At 41.3% G+C, this 21,582-nt stretch overlaps 1 protein-coding gene across 6 annotated transcripts in view; it reads right to left on the reverse strand.

Annotated features, from left to right (window-relative positions):
• The window catches only part of NEK11 (NIMA related kinase 11), a 106,737-nt gene that overhangs the window by 42,884 nt on the left and 42,271 nt on the right, over positions 1-21,582 (reverse strand). For all 6 annotated transcript variants that reach the window (XM_083823159.1, XM_083823160.1, XM_083823157.1 and 3 more), the window contains 6 exons: positions 18,628-18,777; positions 18,466-18,544; positions 17,865-17,950; positions 13,821-13,940; positions 11,607-11,700; positions 10,605-10,743 (listed from right to left, as the gene is read on the reverse strand). In XM_083823159.1, the coding sequence (XP_083679285.1) occupies positions 10,605-10,743; positions 11,607-11,700; positions 13,821-13,940; positions 17,865-17,950; positions 18,466-18,544; positions 18,628-18,777 (668 nt within the window). The remainder of the gene's footprint in view (positions 1-10,604; positions 10,744-11,606; positions 11,701-13,820; positions 13,941-17,864; positions 17,951-18,465; positions 18,545-18,627; positions 18,778-21,582) is intronic.

Consider the following 21,582-nt stretch of genomic DNA (forward strand, 5'->3'; position numbering starts at 1 on the left):
AAAGAAACATTTATTGCTCCAGATTGTATGAGTAAAGATGTAAAACTTCAGAAGATTATTACAGTAACTTAAGAGAAATAGAAATGTAAAGCACATATTTAAACCTTTGCAAGTAACATTATCTACCCACCTGCGACAACTCTTAGTAGATCTGCAATGTGCAGAAGAGTAGTTACCCAAACTTGAAGAATCCTTTGCTCTAGCAAGCATGCAAAATGTAGCAAAACCTAGGACCAGGAGACCTGGTCCTCCTAAGATCCAGAACCCAAAGATTTACAGAGATATTTCTTAATAACCCACTGTGGATGTGGCAGTGCACATCCCTGCTGGCAGTGCATGCTAAGAGGATTCCCTATGCTTTTGTGATTACGAGTTCCCCTAACATATTGGCTGATGTTTTATGAGAGGAGACTTGATTTCCTTGCAAGCTCAGCCAGCTCTGCAGAGCAGCACTTCAGATGCTTCCAGCACTGTAAGGATGGTGACAAGAGGGGTGGGAAGGGCACAGAAGCAACACACCACTGTGCAGAAAAAGTTTCAAGGAGAAATCTAGAGAGTTAGCTTAGACTAGCCAGACATCTCTGAAATAAGCTCCCAGTACTAGAATACCTACTTGATCCCTCGAGGACCTGCATATCATGTGTCAAATTACATAGCTCCGAACTGACTAATCAGCTGTGGTTTTGCTGTTACTAGATGGGATATGGGAAGGGCATGTTGATTAGATGGTATGATATGTAATCTGCAGCTGCAAATAATTGAGGAATTAGCTTGCACACTAAATCAGTGGAAGATTGTTTGCATCAGGTCTTGCACATAGCAGTTTATGTAACAGTAGCAAGCTTTTATGGTCCAGGCCATTTTCACCCTTCATCTTGGGAAAGGTGTCTTAATACAATTAAAACATACAGTTACCACTTTACACACGGGTTATATAAATCTATGTAACCAGGAACAACACAGCAAAGCTGGTAAGGGAGAGGTCTGCTCTGCTGGAGTCAGTATGTATAGAACCACTTTCCAGAAGCTAAGCTAGAGTGAATCACCAATACAAAGAAAGACCAGAATATTATAACAACATACACTGGATGACCCTGAGAACTGGAATCATGGAAAAGGAAAATTCAAAGAACAGAGTCCTAGCAGAGTGCAAGCATTAAAACAAAAATAATCTGTTGTCAACTGGGAGATGACAGCTGGGAAGCATCTTAAGGAAGGAGGGTTTTGGTATGCTGTGAGTGGCCAGTGTTAAAAGGTATGAAAAATACAGAAATATTTTATAGAAGTGTTACACAGAAGGATGTTAATGGTGTCATGCTGCTTATGAAATCATGAGGAGAGTAAGCAAAGGAAGGAAAATCACTATTTAAGCTGCAAGTCAATAGAGTGATGCACCCTGCAAATGCTGACATGAAACAGCCAGAGGTAAATCTAAGGCAGAAATAAGAAGGTTCAAAAACACTGCAATATTTTGGCCCAGAAACAACTTTCTACACAGAGAAGCAGAGGGATCTTTCCAGAATATATCAAACTGGTCAAATTCTTTAGGAACGGGGAAGTATGAGTAGATACATATGGCAGCCACACACTGGACTCAGTGGTGCAAAGGAAGCTTGTACTTTTTCTACGGAACAAAAGCAAATGGTGGGGAAATGATGCCACTGTGGACAGCACTTCTCTAGCAAAGCACCAAGAGCAGCCAAGATAACAGCTCTGAAAACGTGTGTTCTCAATGCACAGCTTCCTCTCCTGGGTCACTGAAACAAAAATAGCAGAACTTGCTATTCACATAACTTTTCACTGTTGCCCACTCCCATGTTAAAACCGGACCCTTCTTGAGTTTGATTAATCACAGAATCACAGAATTACCTAGGCTGGGAGAGACCTCCAAGATCACCTAGTCCAACCTCTGACCTAACACTAACAAGTCCTACACTAAACCATATCACTAAGCTCTACATCTAAACGTCTTTTAAAGACCTCCAGGGATGGTGACTCAACCACTCCCCTCAGCAGCGCATTCCAATGCCCAACAACCTGACTTTCAGTAAAGAAGTTCTTCCTAACATTCAACCTAAACCTCCCCTGGTACAACTTTAGCCCATTCCCCCTCATCCTATCACCAGACGCATGGGAGAATAGACCAATCCCCACCTTGCTACAACCTCCTTTAAGGTACCTGTAGAGAGCTATAAGGTCGCCCCTGAGCCTCCTCTTCTCCAGGCTAAACAACCCCAGTTCTCTCAGCCTCTCTTCGTAAGCCTTATGTTCCAGGCCCTTCAACAGCTTCGTTGCCCTTCTCTGGATACACTCCAGGACCTCGATGTCCGTCTTGTAGGGAGGGGCCCAAAACTGAACACAGTACTCAAGGTGCGACCTCACCATAGCAGAGTACAGGGGCACAATCACTTCCCTAGTCCTGCTGGACACACTGTTTCTTATACAAGGCAGGATGCTGTTGGCCTTCTTGATCACCTGAGTACACTGCTGGCTCGTGCTCAGCCGACTGTCAACCAATACTCCCAGGTCATTCTCTGCCAGGCAGCTTTACAGCCACTCATCTCCCAGCCTGTAGCGCTGCTTGGGGTTGTGCAGTGGCAGATGAGCAGCTCCAGGTACTGATCCCATAGCGTCTTGCTCAGGCGCAGGGAGTGCAGCCACTCCACAGCGCGACATCCTGATTTTCTCTAAACAACCCTAGGTTTCTCATGCATGTTCCCACTGTCTCTGGCCAATTTCTGCCTTCCCAGGTGATAAGTTGTTCCTTAGTTTCTTGTTCTGTCCTTATCAATGGCGGAACGCAAAAAGCAATGCAACTTTCCAAGACTCATTTTGGAGAATTAGAAAGCAGGTATTCTTTATTAACAGCGCTGGGTTATGTGGGGAATAATTCCATACAACATGTACACCTAAGCAAGACAAGGAGTACGTATTTAAGGTACAGTGATATACATATTCCTGCAATTCACAAGAAAGGGCAGGACTTATGCTAATGGTTTCTCAGACCTAATTATCATATTGTCCCTCCTGCTATCGCAGGCGCAGTAACCTCTGGTGGTTGCACTTTGGGGGCTTTCTGATGAAGGCTCATAATCTTCTTCATCTTGTACTTCTCTCCTTTCTGTTTTGCACATGCTCAGTCACTGTTTAACTGCTTCAGCACTTTTGATCTTTTACAAACTCAGCTAACTTATTTAAATTCTACTTTAGGCACCGTGTTCCTTCTTCAGCCTGGATTTTGTGGATAGAGCTGAATCTTCTTAGCATGTGAGGCTGATAAAACAACTGAGCAATTTAAACCTTGGTGGCTGCCACCGTCCCCAACACTTTCCCATTCCCATGACGACTTCTCATCCCCCAAATGACTTCTCACCCCCAAGTCTCACTTGGGGACCCGCCACCCGCAGCCGCTCCCCATCAGGAGCAGACATCCCCAAACCAATTGGCGGCGCGGGCAGCAGGAGAGGGCTGCGATCAGCACCCCCCTGACCCCCAGCCCTCCCCCCCCTTCTGACCACTGCAGGAAGAAGTGCAGGCAGAGGCTTTGCAGGGTGGAAAAGTCGTAATTTATTCCTGGGGTAATTGTGGCTGCCACCCCCAGCCCGTCCCAAGGTGAGGCGCGGCCGCCTGCTCAGTTGCGGGGCCTGGCCTGCCGGCCCGCGTGGTCGCCAGACCCCGGCTCCTCCTGCTCGACCCGACGTAGCCAGTCTGTGTCCTCGGGGTTGTCGTACCACAGGGGCAGTGGCAGTCTGTGCCTGTCCTGCCCCAAGCGCCAGGAGCGGCTGCGGACAAGCTGTCGTGGTTCAAAGGGGCTGCGCTCCCTGCGCCTGGGCGAGGCGCTGCGGGAGCGGTAGCCTGAGGGGCTCCTCTGCCGCTGCTGCTGCTGCCGCCGTTCCAGCCGCGCGTCGCGTTGCAATCTTCTGCGGGGTCGTCGGGCCAGGCGCACAACTCCAACGATGGGCCCGCGGCACAGCGGGCAGGTGTTTCTTTCTGCAGCCCAGGCCTGGATGCAATCCAGGCAGAAGGAGTGCCTGCAGGGGTCCACGCAAGCTGCGTTGGACAGCTGGTCCAAGCAGATGGGGCACGTCTCGTCCTCGGGGGCCTCCTCTGGCTGCTCCTGCTGCTGTGGCCGGCTCATGGTGCCTGCCGCCGCCGCGACGTGGAGCTGGTCGTCCTCTGGGGGAGGCTGCCTTGGTGGCAGGCGCTTAGCAGCAGCCTGGGGTCTTCAGCACCTCCCTTGCCTCGCGGGTCGCCGGCAGGACCTCGACGCCTCACGTGTCACCAGCGTGCCACCAGGAGGACTACTGCAGATAGAACCAGGAAGAAAATATTCTAGCAGCAAACAAACGTTAGCTTTCTAGGTTCAACCAAGTTGTCTAGAGTACTGTAGCTGTCAACATTCCGTGTATGGATTGCAAACATTGCTATTAGAATGGCAAATATGCTTATGATCGGTTATACTTGGCAAGACTGCGCTTAGGACAGATGAGGTACATAGATGTCTGTAGATTTGAGACCCTTACCGAAGGCCCTCGATGGCTCGCGTGCAACAAGAATGGCTTCGCGTGTGCCTCTTGCAACACCTCCGCCTCTCTCTCTCCTTCCAGCCGTGGGACCTCGAGCTCTCGACCACCACCAGCCGGACTGGCCGCAGGCGCGCCGCTCAGGGCACTTATAGCCAGCCACCTTTTGTGAGGTCATAGGGTGACATCAGAAGGGTCTCGGGGTGTCCCTGATGGCAGCACTGACTTGACGGGAGTCTCAGGTATTTGAAGTGACACTTTATTCTTGATACCTTAGGGCCCACTCCTTGGCCCACTCCTGGGTTCGGTCTCTTCCGAGATGGCTTTTCTTAATTAGCCTGATACCGCTCTCCATGCTTGGCTCCTGTCAGCGTGGAGCAGCCATCTCACGTCAGCATTGTCTCACAACGGCCAGGTGACCTCTGTCAGTGCTGCCATCAGGGACACCCCGAGACCCTTCTGATGTCACCCTATGACCTCACAAAAGGTGGCTGGCTATAAGTGCCCTGAGCGGCGCGCCTGCGGCCAGTCTGGCTGGTGGTAGTCGAGAGCTCGAGGTCCCACGGCTGGAAGGAGAGAGAGAGGCGGAGGTGTTGCAAGAGGCACACGCGAAGCCATTCTTGTTGCACGCGAGCCATCGAGGGCCTTCGGTAAGGGTCTCAAATGTATAGACATCTATGTACCTCATCTGTCCTAAGCGCAGTCTTGCCAAGTATAACCGATCATAAGCATATTTGCCATTCTAATAGCAATGTTTGCAATCCATACACGGAATGTTGACAGCTACAGTACTCTAGACAACTTGGTTGAACCTAGAAAGCTAACGTCTGTTTGCTGCTAGAATATTTTCTTCCTGGTTCTATCTGCAGTAGTCCTCCTGGTGGCACGCTGGTGACACGTGAGGCGTTGAGGTCCTGCCGGCGACCCGCGAGGCAAGGGAGGTGCTGAAGACCCCAGGCTGCTGCTAAGCGCCTGCCACCAAGGCAGCCTCCCCCAGAGGACGACCAGCTCCACGTCGCGGCGGCGGCAGGCACCATGAGCCGGCCACAGCAGCAGGAGCAGCCAGAGGAGGCCCCCGAGGACGAGACGTGCCCCATCTGCTTGGACCAGCTGTCCAACGCAGCTTGCGTGGACCCCTGCAGGCACTCCTTCTGCCTGGATTGCATCCAGGCCTGGGCTGCAGAAAGAAACACCTGCCCGCTGTGCCGCGGGCCCATCGTTGGAGTTGTGCGCCTGGCCCGACGACCCCGCAGAAGATTGCAACGCGACGCGCGGCTGGAGCGGCGGCAGCAGCAGCAGCAGCAGCGGCAGAGGAGCCCCTCAGGCTACCGCTCCCGCAGCGCCTCGCCCAGGCGCAGGGAGCGCAGCCCCTTTGAAGCGCGAGAGCTTGTCCGCAGCCGCTCCTGGCGCTTGGGGCAGGACAGGCACAGACTGCCACTGCCCCTGTGGTACGACAACCCGGAGGACATAGAGTGGCTACGTCGGGTCCAGCAGGAGGAGCCGGGGTCTGGCGACCACGCGGGCCGGCAGGCCAGGCCCCGCAACTGAGCAGGCGGCCGCGCCTCACCTGGGGACGGGCTGGGGGTGGCAGCCACAATTACCCCAAGAATAAATTACAACTTTTCCACCCTGCAAAGCCTCTGCCTGCACTTATTCCTGCATCGGTCAGAAGGGGGGGGAGGGGCGGGGGAGGGGTGCTGAACGCAGCGCTCTCCTGCTGCCTGCGCCACAGATTGGTTTGGGGATGTCTGCTCCTGATGGGGAGTGGCTGCGGGTGGCGGGTCCCCAAGTGAGACTTGGGGGTGAGAAGTCATTTGGGGGATGAGAAGTCAACATGGGAATGGGAAAGCGCTGGGGATGGGAGCAGCTGCAAAGGTGACCTGGCCCGACTGGGAAAAAGGCTGACAGCAAAAGCCTCCTAAAAGCCTGCCAGAAGAGAATGCCTGCCAGCTGGGAACCGGGCCTGGCAACCTGCAGCATCCTTGGAAGGCGCTGCTGGCCTCCTGCAAGTGCAGCCTAAGGGTACCTAAGAACCAGAGACTTCCTGAAGACACCACCACCAAGGGCAAAAGCAAGGAACTACAAGAACAACGGACTGTCTGAGAAGGAGGAACGGCTCTGGGAAAGGTGTCCTTCTCAGAGACTAGGAAGCATCGGTGTCTATCGCTTGTCTCAGGTGAAACACAGAAATTAGCAGCGGCTTTTGGCTGCTCTGAGGAGGTGGTGTCCTCTGCCCTCTTCTGTCTCTCTTGATAGAAAAAGGACTCCTTTTCGACCCAAAATGGAGCGCCTCTCTCCCTCAGAACTTCCTGTGCTGCACAAATTGTTCTTGCCTACACGACATCCTCAATCCATTGAACCTTTGCTGGGGATGCCCGGCTGACTCCCAACTCTTTGACGGGAGTCTCACGTCTTTGCAGTGACACTTTGTTCTTGATTCCTTGGGGCCCACTCCTGGGTTCGGTGTTGCGAGATGGCTTTTCTTAATTAGCCTCATACCTCTCCCCATGCTTGCCTTGAACCACAGAACATTGCCTAGTGGTGGTCTGTGGCCATGTGTAGTAAAGAGAACTTTTCAGCAAAGAAAGCCTCCGTGTCCTTGTGTATTGCAGCATCCTACCAACTCCCACTTGCCATCTCTCTACAGCTGCAGGGTGGGGGCATCCCTGAAGGGGTCAACCCTCTGGAAGGTCACGGCATGAACTTCACTGTTGTCAGAAGCGGGATTCCGTAAAATGCGCGCTCAGGGATGCTTTTGAGGAGCTGCCGGGAAGTGCACGAGGCTGTCCTGGTTTCAGCTGGGACAGAGTTCCTTGTCTTCCCAGTAGCTGGTATGGAGCTGGGTTCTGGATTTCGGATGACAGTGATGCTGATAACACGCCGATCTTTCAGTTGTCGCAGAGCACTGCTTACACAGAGTCAAGGACGTTCCAGCTGCCCATACCGCCCTGGAGCCAGGAGGCTGTGGGTGCACCACGAGCTGGGAGGGGACGCAGCCAGGACAGCTGGCCCAAACCGGCCAGAGCCATGTCCCATACCGCATGGGGTCGTGCTGAAGACTAGGACTGGGCAGGAATCTGATGTGATAAGTCAGACTTCTGCTGCTTGGGTGCTGGCTGGGCATTTTTTGGCAACTGGTGAGCAATTGCTTTGTGCATTTGTTTCTCGTATTCTTTTTTCATTACTCTTTTGTTGTTGTTGTTTTTTTTTTTTTCCTTTTCTTTCTGTCCTACTGAGCTATCTTTCTCTCAGTCCTTGAGTTTTACTTTTTTTCCAGTTCTCTCTCCCATGCCACCACGGGGGAGTGAGGGTACACATGTGTGGTGCTTATCTGTCTTCCAAGGGAAGCCACAACAAAAACACGGCTAGGTGGTTTAATAAAGAACATAGTGTTGAAGAACTAACAATTTTTTTTATTTAGAACAGTATATTGCCCGCAGCATTTATCTGTAAGTACTATAAGAATCAGATTATTTCTTTAAGTTTCTGAAGAAGTTGTTGTACAACCTGTGAACAGTCTGAATGGACCTCTTCTGTAATAGACTGAGTTCTCCTCAACATCGAAAGCACAGTGTCTGCTTAGATCTCTTTCACATTCCCAAAAAGTAAACCCTTTTGAAGACTAACAGATTTGTCAGCTATTTGTGATTTCAGACAACTCTTTTAAATGTCCCTCAAGTGTACAGAGGTGGTAACTAGAATGAATAATATTCGAAAGATCATTGCTGATTACATAAAACAAACACGGAGAGAAGCTTGTATTTCCCAGGGAACTCTTCAGCAGTTAGATGTTCTTGACTTTGCTGAAACTTGTCCATCATGATATTCTGAACTCCAAACCGTGATCTTGATTTTCATTCATCTAACTATACTGCCTTTTTCCCCAGCTTTCAATAAATGTGCATACTACTGCTAAAATTGGATCAGATGCCATGTTTTGTAAATCTACTTACTAAAACCAAACCTCAAGCTTTGTATCTGACACCTTCCCCAACCACATACACCTGTGTTTCATAATGCTTTAGGTAATTTTCAGTGAAAGCACAGTATAAAGTGTTTTATTTTCTGTACATCTCCCTAATCTTTTAAGAGCCTCATCCTGTCCTCTAAGTCCTATTCTTCTCTTCACATTGCAAATTTTTCAAGGACTTCAGGATATGAGCTGAAAATAACTTCAACTTTCCTTCCTACTTGTTGGGATTGGGATACTATCCTTAGCTGTTCCCAACCACTTTTCCCACTCCTGAGAGGATTATTAGGTCTGCACTGAAGTACCTTAAAGGCTGCTGTTGCTGAGCCTCCCTGGTATGCATGTACAGACTCCCTCCCCTGCCTTTTTGCCCTTTCCTCAATTGCTTTTAGTTCTTAGTTATAACTACAGAGCTTGTTAGTCTGGCATTCATCTAACTACTTCTGCTAACCTGGTATAGGTTAGCCAAATGTATTCACATGTAAGACAACTTTACAAAATCATTTTATAGCCTTGCTTCTAGATTTCTTGTTTTTCTATTGTACAGCCTGTTGATTGAGAACCAAATTCTACTGAAAATCAATAGCAGAAACTGTTTCTACATTTTCAGCTACAAAGACTCCACTAATAATTTAATTAATAGCATGTAGAACATGTATGGTTGCAGTGAAATTTTTAATGAAGAGAATGAATACTGAGTAGAATAAGTAAGAGCTGTGATATCAGGTTCAGAACAAGGTATTCAGGAAGCAAGGAAGAGAAGCCATGTAATTCCCTTTGTTTATCCATAAGCCCTTTTTCTCATGAATCTGCCACTTTGGAGAGTCTGACAAAAGCAGTGTCATTAAACACACACTCAGTTTTGTATAGCTTTGGATTGTCCAAACTTTTCTATCACAAATATAAATGTACCTTACTTCTATCATTATAGTTTAACAATTAAATGACCTCTAAAGACAGAAACATCAGTTTCTTTCCTTTCTTGCATGTTGTTCTGTTTCTATTTAGGTTTCTTTGTATGCTTTGCCCAGTACATCTCCCACACACATTTACTGCTTTCTCTCAGTCTCCTACTTGCAAGCTTCTCCACCCTCCCCTCAGGATGTATTTCTAGCAGCTGGGTTCTCTCCTACACAGATCATCCCTCCTTGTACTGTGAAATAGCAAGCCAACCACGTCGACATAAATGAGGCTACATTGAAAGAAAAAAGCCATTTGCTATTAAAAAAACCACCTCCATCTCAAACAAACTGATTTTGATGCCTTTGATTTAATGACACATCCCTTCACAGACTCACATAAAACAACACTAAAACACTGAGCTATTAGTTTCTAAATTTTAAATGATATTAATGCATACTTTCAAGATTGTAATCTGAATAAAAATCTTCCACCATAATAGTGATTACACAACGATTCTTAAATATTAAAAGGTATGACATTATTCCAGAAGACCATAGAAACAAAACATATACACGTGCTCTGACAAATATTGTCCTCATTAAGTACATCTCCACAGTCTAACTCTTTTTCCAAAGCTTGACTATTTGTTTGTCTATCTACAGTTAAGCACATGTTTTATAGTATTCATATCCTCTAAACAGTAGCTACGTATTTGAGGACAGTATAGGTAAGCACAGTTTAAAGAGTTTCCATCTGCTTCTCTCATTGCTATAGGTAATGAAAATGGTATCAAAGTATACCAAAGGTGCAAAATGCTCTGCATTCTTGTACTGTTTTTCTTGCACTCAAGAGCTAATTTAGGAAATGTGTTTCTAATGCAAGTCATTTCGTCTGTGCAAAGGTTAAAGCTATTTTCTTCTAACTCTTCATCTCTTCTGGAGAAGGTGCGTTCACTTTCTTTGCTGCTCAGAAGCCACTCAAACTCTGGACACCCAGACCTCCTGCCACATAACCATGCTGTACATCCAGTCTACATGCATCCACCTAGATTATTTCCTAGTTCTCTTTGTAAATTATTTGACTACTGTACAAATCTGACTGTTTTTTATACTGCAGTTTCTGCACCATAGATTAAGTATAGGGGACAAAATCAAATCTTGGTTTGTTTATTGGAAGTTTCATTTCAATATAAAATTTTTAATTCTTACCATGGTCTGTAAGTTTAGACATGCAGAGTTGACTTGATCTCTCATTTTCACTTTGTTCATCGCATCCTACGGACACAGAGTCACATGTAATGACTGGCTCAGAATGAATTAGCAGTTTTGAAGTCTGTTCATCAGATTCCTTAATCAAACAAAGCAGCACAGAGAAAAAGGTACAGTTAGAGCTTTCAGCAGGACCACAATACAATGGCTGCCCTGATCCACACAACTGCAGGGACTCATATTAAGCAAAAAAACAAAACAACAACAAAAAAACCACCCTCCTAACTCTTTTCTAAATGATCAGCAGTGACTCAGCCACAAGCTAACACAGATTTAACATGCTTTTTTTCTCCAGAGATAATGAGAAACAGAAACTAGAGTACACGCTACAGAAAAGATAGAAAACAAAACACTAAAACAAATCTTATTATTTCTGTGATGCTTTTACTATTTCCAAACTGATGCTGTTCACTGTATGATAAAACGTAGTACCAGTACTGAACAGGACTATCTTCTGTTGCAGATACCCTAAAAGCAAAGGTCACGTTATACTGGGAGGCATTCCAAGACTTTATTCTTGCTAAGAAGACAGTTTAAATGTTAATATTCTTTACTAATCAAATGAAAAGAACCCACAGCCATGCCAAATAAGAGCGTTTAAAGGATTACAAATCCTGAAAATGAATGTATTTTGAACTCTGATTATCACACAAAAAATCAGTAAGTCCATTTCAGAGAGCAGATTTAGATTTACGGGTGTCTAAACAGAAACTTGTTCAATAAATAGAGAACTTGTTGAACTGTGTCTGAACATCTGACTATAATTGCTCTCATCACAGATGCACAGGGTTCAGCTAAGTGGTCCAGGCTTCGATGCACTTCCAAATTGTTAATCTCTGGACCGGACTGTCTGTGTAGTCCTAAAGAAAGTGTGTGTAGAACAGAAAAGAGGTACATTGAAAGTGCATAAACAAGGTATCCAAAACAACAGCCCATACTTACATGTAGGACATCGACATTCAGCTGCTGAAAATTACGGGACCTGAATTCTTGCATTCTTTTGATATTTTCTTGATATTTTTCTTCTGCCAGCTGTCTGTAAATACAGATTATTTGTGATTAGGATATGATATCAGGGATTGCACAAAGGGATCTTCTAATAGTAGATGTGGAAAAGCAATTTCCATAATCAGCGTGCTACGGTGCCAAACATTCATGGCATCTGCTCAAGGTGAGGTTAGTTTTAGTGAACTCAGAAACAGATCTCAGGCCTTATTTCCAAACAGTTTTTATATTTATCTTTCACAATGTGCATAACTTAATTGAAAAATAGTAAATTATCAGTCCAAGATGCTTTTGTCTCTTCCAAAGATCTTAAACATGTCAGACTTTATTCCACTGTGTAGTCCAGGGTCCTTTCAGATAAAGACAGGCACACAACACTTGTGTGCTATGAACACTTCTCCTGGGGTACAGTTGGTAATTGTGCTTTTTCTGTGCAGGACTACTTATGCTACATCCTACATTAAGCAAACCCTCCAGTTTCCATCACTAAATATCCTAATCTCTTCTATGTCTAGATTTGCACTGCTGAGAGCAGATCTCCAGTGTGAGAAGGTACTATGTTTTTGCACTGTTTCATATTTTCAGGCAGAATCAGCTGGCAATAACCCAGAGTTGAAGTTGAATTGATCCATTTTGAAGATTCATGACTGAGAATAAGATTAATTTTTAATTTTAATCTAAGATTCTAGATTAATATGTTGCCTTTACATTACAAAATAATATATTTACTTTTGTTGCTGGAGAAAAATGTGAAAAATAAATAGAAAATTTTAAAATGAAAGAAAGCAAAGAAAATGAAAAGCAAACTACAAAGATCCTGCAATTAGTATTACTTCCTAATTTCCATCCAGTAAAAAAAAAAAAAACAGAGAGACTTCCTATATATAAATTTCATATAAGAATGGGCCTACCATATTATTGTAAAAACCATGTAGAAGAGGTGTTACATTTTATATAGTGGTTTCATTTCAATGAGTTTTTTTTTGTTGTTGTTGTTGTTTTAATGAGAATAAACTTGCATACCATCTCCAGTCTCAAACGCAAGAGTTGGTGTCAAACAGACAAAAATGCTAATCAGACATGTTTTCCAAAAGGAAATGAAAGCCTTTATTTTTTTTATTTGCAGCTTTTGGGTATGGACACAACAGGCTGTCACAAGTAACACTAGTGATTTTACAGAAAATTTTCTCTCAACTGCGATTACTATTCATTTGCAGGTAGATGCAACAGCTACAAAGTTACTGAGGCCATAAATTCAGACTTCATGTTACTTTCCAATATTTCTCTGTAGTAAGATGTCATCGCCTTACTGAACTTCTAGCTTGCTTTGGCATAACAGTGTTAAGATGCTGATTCTCATGATCAGAAATAATTATTCCTCTATTACCCCTTATAAATAACTGACATTTGTTAATTTACATTGCACTTTGCAAGACACTTTTGAAGAAAATGTTAAAAATGAATGTGGAGCTTTTCTGATTTTCATTCACATCAGAGGAAACACTGAACATTTTTAATGGGCAAAAACTAGAGTGTGTCATCAAAACAGTATTTTCCTTCTATTTAAAAATGGAATTCATGCACAGATATACAGCCTTCAAGATGTTTCCCACATGCCACTCAGAAATGGTACTTAAAATCCTCCCTTTCATTGCAACTTTCTTAATAGAACGATAAACTATAAAGCCCATGTAACATGTTGACCCCACTGTTTGGTCATTTGATAAGATTATTTTTTCTGAGCTATTAACTTCCATTGACAAATCTCTTAGGACAAAAGAATTGAAAAAAGCTGTACTGTAACTAAATGTCTGACTCCTCAGAATGTGCAATCCTTAAAATGACAAGTCATTAACAAAATCCCCTATTGTAATGAATCTGTAAATCTCTCGTGTAGTTATTTAACCCGAAATACTATGCTCAAAGTACCAGTTTTGGGCTAAAGCTCTGACTTTTTTTCCTACATAAATAATTCCTATGATTTAACTCACCAAAGTGAATGGGGATTCACTTTGAGTAGCTGAAGACTTTTTTTTTTTGAATTTATTCTTACTTTTATTTTTAACTTGACTGTTCTAGTTCTCTCATTAGACTGCTGAAAGAGGAAAACTGCACACTTAGGGCACAAAACTAACGTTATGCACAACTTACTTCAACTTCTTTGCTTTCTCATCTGCTGCATTTAACTTCCTCAGCCTCATTCTTTCCCGTGGTGTCATTTTCTGAACTTCAGACAGTTCCTGTAGAGTCTGCAAATGAACTTTCCTCTGCCTGAAATTGAATGCATGCCAGCTTATTTTCATATAAAAATGTAAACATTGGTATTTTGATTTGATATTGAAACATACTGACATTTCAAATGGAATAATTAGAAAGTCACAGGTACTATAACAGACTAAACAGACCTTAGTGTGGAAAGCAAATGCTTCTTTTACATTGAAATGTTTAAACTTAGACTTAGATTAATGAAGAACATGAATCATTTCAGGCATTTCATGTGAGAACAGAAAAACGTAAACTCAGCTCCTTAAAAGAACAAATGTTGAAGCACAGTGAAATATTTTCCCTGTCAGGATTCGTTATTGAGCGTATTACAAATCCAAAGGCAGTTTTTGAATGAGAACCACAGAAAAAAAAGAAATACCATTCATACATTTTGCATTGATTGTTACAAGTTGGCTGCAATAAAAGATAGCATTAATGCATCTTCAATGAAAGCCATAATCATCATGTTGTCCTCTTGAGTTTCTGGTCCTAATCAATAAAAACAATTCACTGGTAAAATGGACTCCATGGACCATCCTTGAAAGCTGAGCATCAGTTATTGACATTTGTATCTCAGCTGTATTTATGCATACAGGAGAGCAATACTAGACCTATATCAGAAAAAGGACATTAATTTCAGATTTTACCTCACATCATATAGTAATTGCAAAAATTGAACCATAATTTGCAATGACATAGCACTCATATTTCACTCACACCAAAATTTTGCATTCTTTTTATTCATGATAACAAGTTCTCATTTTAAATATCTATTTTTGCTCTTATGAGATAAACTCACTTACCATCTAAGAGCCCAGTTCTGTAAGCATATAAATTGCAACACTCCTTGCAGACTACCATTTTGAAATCAGTATTTTAATAACTGAGAAGCTTTCATTATGCTTTTCAAATGTTGACTACAGAGGGAAATAGTGTAAAGATATGAAAATTACTGTGAAATATGAAAGACTAAGGACAAAGACAAGAAGATTTTAATTATTAATAAGAATGGAACTAACTCCTCAAGTATGAATAATGCAGAAATATTTCTTGTCCCCTGTTAAAAAAAACTTCTGATTTAAATTATAAGAACCTCATGGGAAAAAAAGTCATTTTTCATCCAATTTGAAACTGAATTCATACAGTTTTTTTCTTACTTAAATATTTAAAATTTATGAATTGCATGGAACTGGAATAAACTAAGCCATTAGAGACTTTTACTAGAAGAAACCAGACTCAACTATACACACCAAAAATAATTTCTGGTGAGGAAAAAAATCATAAATGTAAAGTAGCAATGACTGGGGAGGACGCCATAACAAGCAGCTCTCTGTACACACACACGGACTACAGCACATGAGGGAAACTCACTACGTTTAAATTATTTCTCCACCACTTTTTTTTTTGCATGCCACCATTTTTCAGATATTTTTACTTCATTGTACCTACCTCTTTAGATATGGGCTTGCAAAAAATATTTGGCATTTTGCTTACCAGTAGCAATACAGAAGCTAACATTCTCATAAATGCAATAAAAGTCATAATAGAATTATGCATGTCTGTGTATTCTAAACATGTAATCAAAAAAGAATCAGACTATAGTACATTTGAAGATGATTTATAATGAAGCATCTCCTAGGACTCCTTTTTTTTTTTTTTTTTCAAATTGATGCTCTGAAAAGTTCAAGGTAAACTTCTGTGCTCTAACAAAAATAGCTCTTATCCACTGCTGCACAGTTTTTAGGATTCTGGTCTTCAGCACAGAGGAGCTGACTTTTTAATGCTTTTAACAGAAGTATAAGAAAAAGATGTTTGTAGTTAGAACTTGCTCTTCATCTTACACACTTGAGACTTCCTTTTGAACAAAAATAATTATAGACCCTGGGATATGCAATCATGTCCTGCCTGTGTGTTAGCTCTGTCAATAAGCGATGTCCACTTGGAAGGTGATGAGACTTGATATATTCAAACTAATGACAAAGGAACATAGTATATTTTACGGATAATATAAAATGGTTTCATCAATCTGTTCTAGAAACACAGGGATGTTTGAGGTGCAGGTATACATTTCACAGGTAAAAATACTGCTTCCTGAAAGCTTCTATAATCTTTTGATGCATATGGATAGTTTGAAATCCTATACGGAATGTAGGTGAAAACCCACAAAATAAAGGCACGGATTAAAAGTTTTTTGAAGATTCTCATAGTGCATGTTTTAATAAGCATTTAACATTCAACATAATTTATAGAGAGTTCGCATAATATTTGGGCAAGATTTCAGTGCCTCAAAACTAGTTAAGGTATATCTCTGAGGAACATCTCTGCAGTTAACTATATTTCATTTGAATAAACAGGAATCCACTCAAGAGTTAATTAATTCAACCTGAACACAGCAGCAATAAGCAAAAGATATGTCTAACATTTCCTGAGTACAGCACATCCGCCTGTGTAACTGTAGTGTTTCCAGTATACTAGCAAAGAGCTATTTGTAGCAGAAACAAGAACAGAAGAATATTAAGAATACCAAGAATTAGACAATACAGGCATCATTTGTTATTGCCTCTTATATCTATGCTTGCAAAGTTCAACAATGTGTTTATACTGAAGTGGAGACCAAAACAGAGAACTCTTGTCTGATAAGAGGACAGAGACTCATCTGACAATGAGAGAAAGCAAGAACAGAAGTGACAGGGTGGAAACTCTTAACTACAATTTCGAGCCATGAGAGCTTTACTGGTATATTCTAAGTAGTCACACCAGGTAACAAAAACGTACAGAATATTTTTCTGTGTTGAATCCAATGTCTTTATTCCACATCCTTCCTATCACTGTTATTAAACAACCCTTTCTTTTGCAAAGTTGCAGCTGATCAGTTCTCCCAAAGGAACACTAGCAAGCAGTAGACTTGGTAACAACTGCAAACTGACCACAGCTGAAAAACTGCAGGCCTACACTGAGAACAGAGGTCACAAAAAGAATGAAGGGAAAAGGCAAATTCCCTTGAATCTACTGTTAATTCTGAATTGGTGCATGGGCTTCTTCATTGCTACTATTTATTCATTCAAAAGAAATTTCAGATAGCTGTTGAAGTCTTGGAAGTTATTTAGAGGAAATAAAAAATGGAGATGACTGCTATGTCTGCACAGGATCACAAACTCCTGATTTTGAATGTGCTATCTCCTAACAGAGCAAAACCACATCAAGAAAACTCGGGGACAGCAAGCAAAGAGGAATGGAAGCTGCCATTGAAACCGCGCAGCTAATTTACAAAGGCAAAATGAAATTGCCCGTGCTGACATTTGCTTTAATCACTGCTGCACCATAATTCGAAACAATTAATTAATTTAATATATATTCAGTACCTAAAAGAGAGATCATGTGCAAAGGCAGTACTGATTTAAGAGCCAAGAAACCCCACTAGTCTTAACTTCTCACAAGAAAGCTACAAGACAAATATAATAGCATCCTATGGATGTATTAGCTGAATTGTTTAAATGTTTATGTCTTCATTTTTACGTCATTTAGGAATCATAGCCTTCACATTCAACAATTAGTCAGTACACAAACAACAGTACTATAAATGACCATGACTTAACTAAAATGATGATCTAAGCCTTCAAAATATACAGACAAAGGTCCTAACTTAATTACATACCCACTGTTACTAAATTAATTTGTGCATATGCTACATACACATGCAAAATTTACGGTTCCAGAATAAAAATATTTAATTATTACATCCATTTTTTACCCTAAATTCTGATTATGCAACTCATTAATGTGGTTGTCTTGTATTTCTGGGGAATGGCAAAATCCCTTTAAATGCAAAGCATAAGGAGATTAACACAAATATTTGTTTACAACAGGATAGTATTTGGCAGCACCATAATTGTTTATAGTTCTGCCCACAAAACACTTAAAAACACTTACACAGCATCAAAAATGGGAGCAGCTTCTTTCTGCCAGTTAAGCCCCTTGTCTTTCACATTCATATTTGTGTATTTGTACTGTATATTCTGTAAAGAAATAAAATAGAAGCAGTATCGATGCTTGAGGCTAAAATGATCCAGATTCCAATATGACACAAAACAGCCCTAATGTAAAAAATGATTGAGCAGTTTCCTTCCCTAGTTCCTTATAAAGTCAAATAATAAATACGTTGGAACCAGGGACCAAAAAAGAAAGATGCACTGTTTTTCATTAAAATTATGACTAACTATAACAGTTAGAGATTACACATACACAGGCCAAATGATCTGCACTTGTTATGCATAAATATCCATTCCCCTTATTACTCATAAGATTTTAAAGGGGGGTATATTCAGCATGTAGAGTGAGAAAGGCTTAATTTCTCACTGCCTCTCTGCCTCAGTCATATCATAATTTAGCTCCAAAAGTCCCCTAGATTAATGTTCCCACTGGCTGCTCTCTAAGTTATTTTTTCTCTACACATTTTCTGTCTCCAATCTACTTTTGTAAAAAACATACTCAAGTGGCAAGCGTACAGCTATCGCTTTTTCTTCTTAGATACCTTTAGTTGTTCATCAACATAAGGGATTTTTAGGATCTCTGCTGCTGCTGGTCTCATCAAAGGATTCTTATTTAACATGCTGAAACATTAAGAAAACAGAAGTGATAATTCAGTGATTTTCCAAATTAACTTAAGAAACTGATAAACAAGAGAGCAACATACCTGCTCAGCACTGCATTCAGTTTGCTTGGATATCTATCAGGAAGAGAAGGTGTATCACCTTCTACAATTTTTAGCACAACTGACAAAAAATTGTGTCCAGAAAATGCACGGTCCATACAGCACATCTCGTATAAAATGCATCCCAGAGACCTTGAAGGATAAAACAATTGGAATAGTATAGATATTATTTTTACAAGTAGCATGCATAGTGACATTACGATAAGAAAAGTTACAATTGCATTTATTTTTTTTCTTGAGAATAGCATATTTTACTATTATGCTATTCTTTTCATCTGCAAAGATTATGATTCATTATTCAGGTCAACAACTGGCATCATATGAAACAGAAGCAACCATCATTCTATTTTGATAAATGCAGGCAAAAACCTACAATCTGTATATATATATATATAAATACATATACATATATATATACATATACAAATATTATACACATATATACAGGTATATAAACACTCATTTGGTCACACATTCAAAATAGATTCCAAAACTGGTTTGGAGTCAAAAAATTATCAAATTTTAGATGACCACATTATATTGAAACACATAAAACCAAATTTCCTCAATTTTTTATTCGGAGATGAAAAAAAATGAATATGCCAGGCTGGAGACCTAGCTGAGAGCCAGTGTCAGATTTTATTTATCAGGTTCTTATTCCTCAATCCTAACAGAGATAGCAAACACCACCAAGTTGAATATTTTAACATAAACACTCTCATAATGATTTATGTAATGACTACTCATAACAGCTTGCACTTTGATTGGCCTCTATCTGACTAATATATATTTTTTTAAATAGAGATGCTGTGCTTTCCAGGCTTTGAATCATGCCCAGTATCAGCTCCAGTTGATACTGGAGTGCAGGGGAATACTGATACTGACACAGGAGAATACAGATACCGATATTCAGGAGAACAGAGGCAGTGCCAAGTGACTTGATCAAGGTCACAGAAGACATTGGTGAGAACCAGCTACAGGACCAGACTCACCCAGGTAACCAACTTAAACAGCACAGCAACTCTACACTTCATGTAATATTTGATTGGGGTACTTATAATTTACAGCAGTACGAAAATAAAGCATACTGGTAATATTTAGAAGCATGTATAGGTGAATGGCTTTGGTAAAAATGGTATAAACATTATCTTTGAAAGCAAATAATGAATAAATTTAAATTATTCATTTTGGTTAAAGAAGAGGAATAAGTTCAGTCCATCTGATAATAAAAGAGCACAAGCAAATAATTTTAGAGCTGAAACTCATGCTCTCTATATGATGTAAATAAGCCCAAGGAGAAAGAATAGAAGGGCTTTCTCACTGGTGCTTTCCAAAGATCTATCTGAAAACAACTAGGAGAACATTTTTGCTAAAAACTGCCTAACTATAGAGGTACCTAAATAACTGCCCAGTTTCTTGAAGTTTTAACTGTCAACCAGCTTTCAAACTTCCAAAATCAGTAAACAGTAACACACAGATGATGCTCTGCATTTACAATCTATGTTCAAACTCTGAAACAAGATAATGACTACATGAGAAAATACTTTACAACAGAAGTGCACACATGGCATCTGAAAACATCAAACAAAAATGGAAACCAACCAGAGGGAAGAAGAAAAGGAAAATCGCAACTTGATAGACTGTACTAAAATTTTTTATTTTTTTATTTTTTTTTTCAGAATCAGTTTTTGGCGGCTGCTTAATTCTGGCAGCTAAAAATTGTTTAATGAGCCATTAGGAGAACAGGATTTACCACATGAAGGAAGCCCATTTATTCAGCTAGCTGAGTCCTCTGAATACACCTGGGACTTTGGAGAAAGATGAAAAAGAACACCCGAGGCATTCTGGTAAAGCTGGGGCAGCGAACAGGCTGCCCAGGGAAAACCCCATCTGTCCCATCACAGAAAAAAATAAAGGAAAGAAAAAAAAAAAAAAACAAAAGCAGGGAAAAAAATAAAAAGTGGATTTTTTTTTTCTTTACTGCAAAATATAACTCTTTGAAATGAAATAAGTAGTTCCTATGCTGAGAAATGTTGTCCTGAATCCTAGAGCAAGGACACTTCTTCCCAGGACAGCTGCTGAGCTGTAGTTGCCTAAGGAAGTTACCAAGCTTTTGCCTCAAGACTGCATTTCTCAGAGCAGTTGTGTTTCTACAGTCCCAGCCTAAGCATGTTGTAAGAAGCAAATTCAGCAAGAGAAGATTGCTTCCTGGTTCCCATGAGCAATTTGCCAATGACCAAAACATATAATTTAATTACTTTTATAATCTTAGCTTGTATAACTGGCAGTGTTAAAAAATTCTAAAATGGCCATTAAACTATCCAGCCAGAGCATTTGGTTTAACAGCTTCCTATGTTTGTGAATAGGTTCAACAAATGTGCTAAACAGCACTTCATTTCAGCAAAACTGATGCATGATTGTTTCACATTGAAGCCACTTATGCTCAATTTTATAATAAAAAGGAGCATTTGCACAGGTTTCAGTATATTCTCTACAATATCAACGGACAGACTTCTAAGTTCTTCTCAGGAGAAACCACCCTGTGGTTTTTGGTGCTACTTGTTTACATAAGCATTGCTGTCCCTTTCACATCTCCTGGTATTTTGTAGAAATTTCTAAACTTCGCTACAGTCCTTCAAAGGCTGTAAGACGCACGTTAGCTTTTTAATGAAATGCTAAAAGCCAGATAATCTAAATGCGTATACCTTTGTGGCTTGTGCATCTCAGTCTGAGTGTACCAAGTCTTAAGAATTTGCTGACTCCAAGGTCTATGAGAAATACATACATGTACGTACATATGTACCATCATGACACTCTCATCCACGGCTTTTCAGATCTTCATGGCAGGGTTTATCCAGCTGTAGTTGTGCAGTGCTTATCATCAATCATCCTGCCTATTTCTTTCTAATAGTCATTGGTGTCTAAAGGACACAAGTA

This window comes from Anser anser, assembly GCF_964211835.1.
Source record: "Anser anser genome assembly, chromosome: 2".
In the NCBI taxonomy this organism is placed as follows: domain Eukaryota; kingdom Metazoa; phylum Chordata; class Aves; order Anseriformes; family Anatidae; genus Anser; species Anser anser.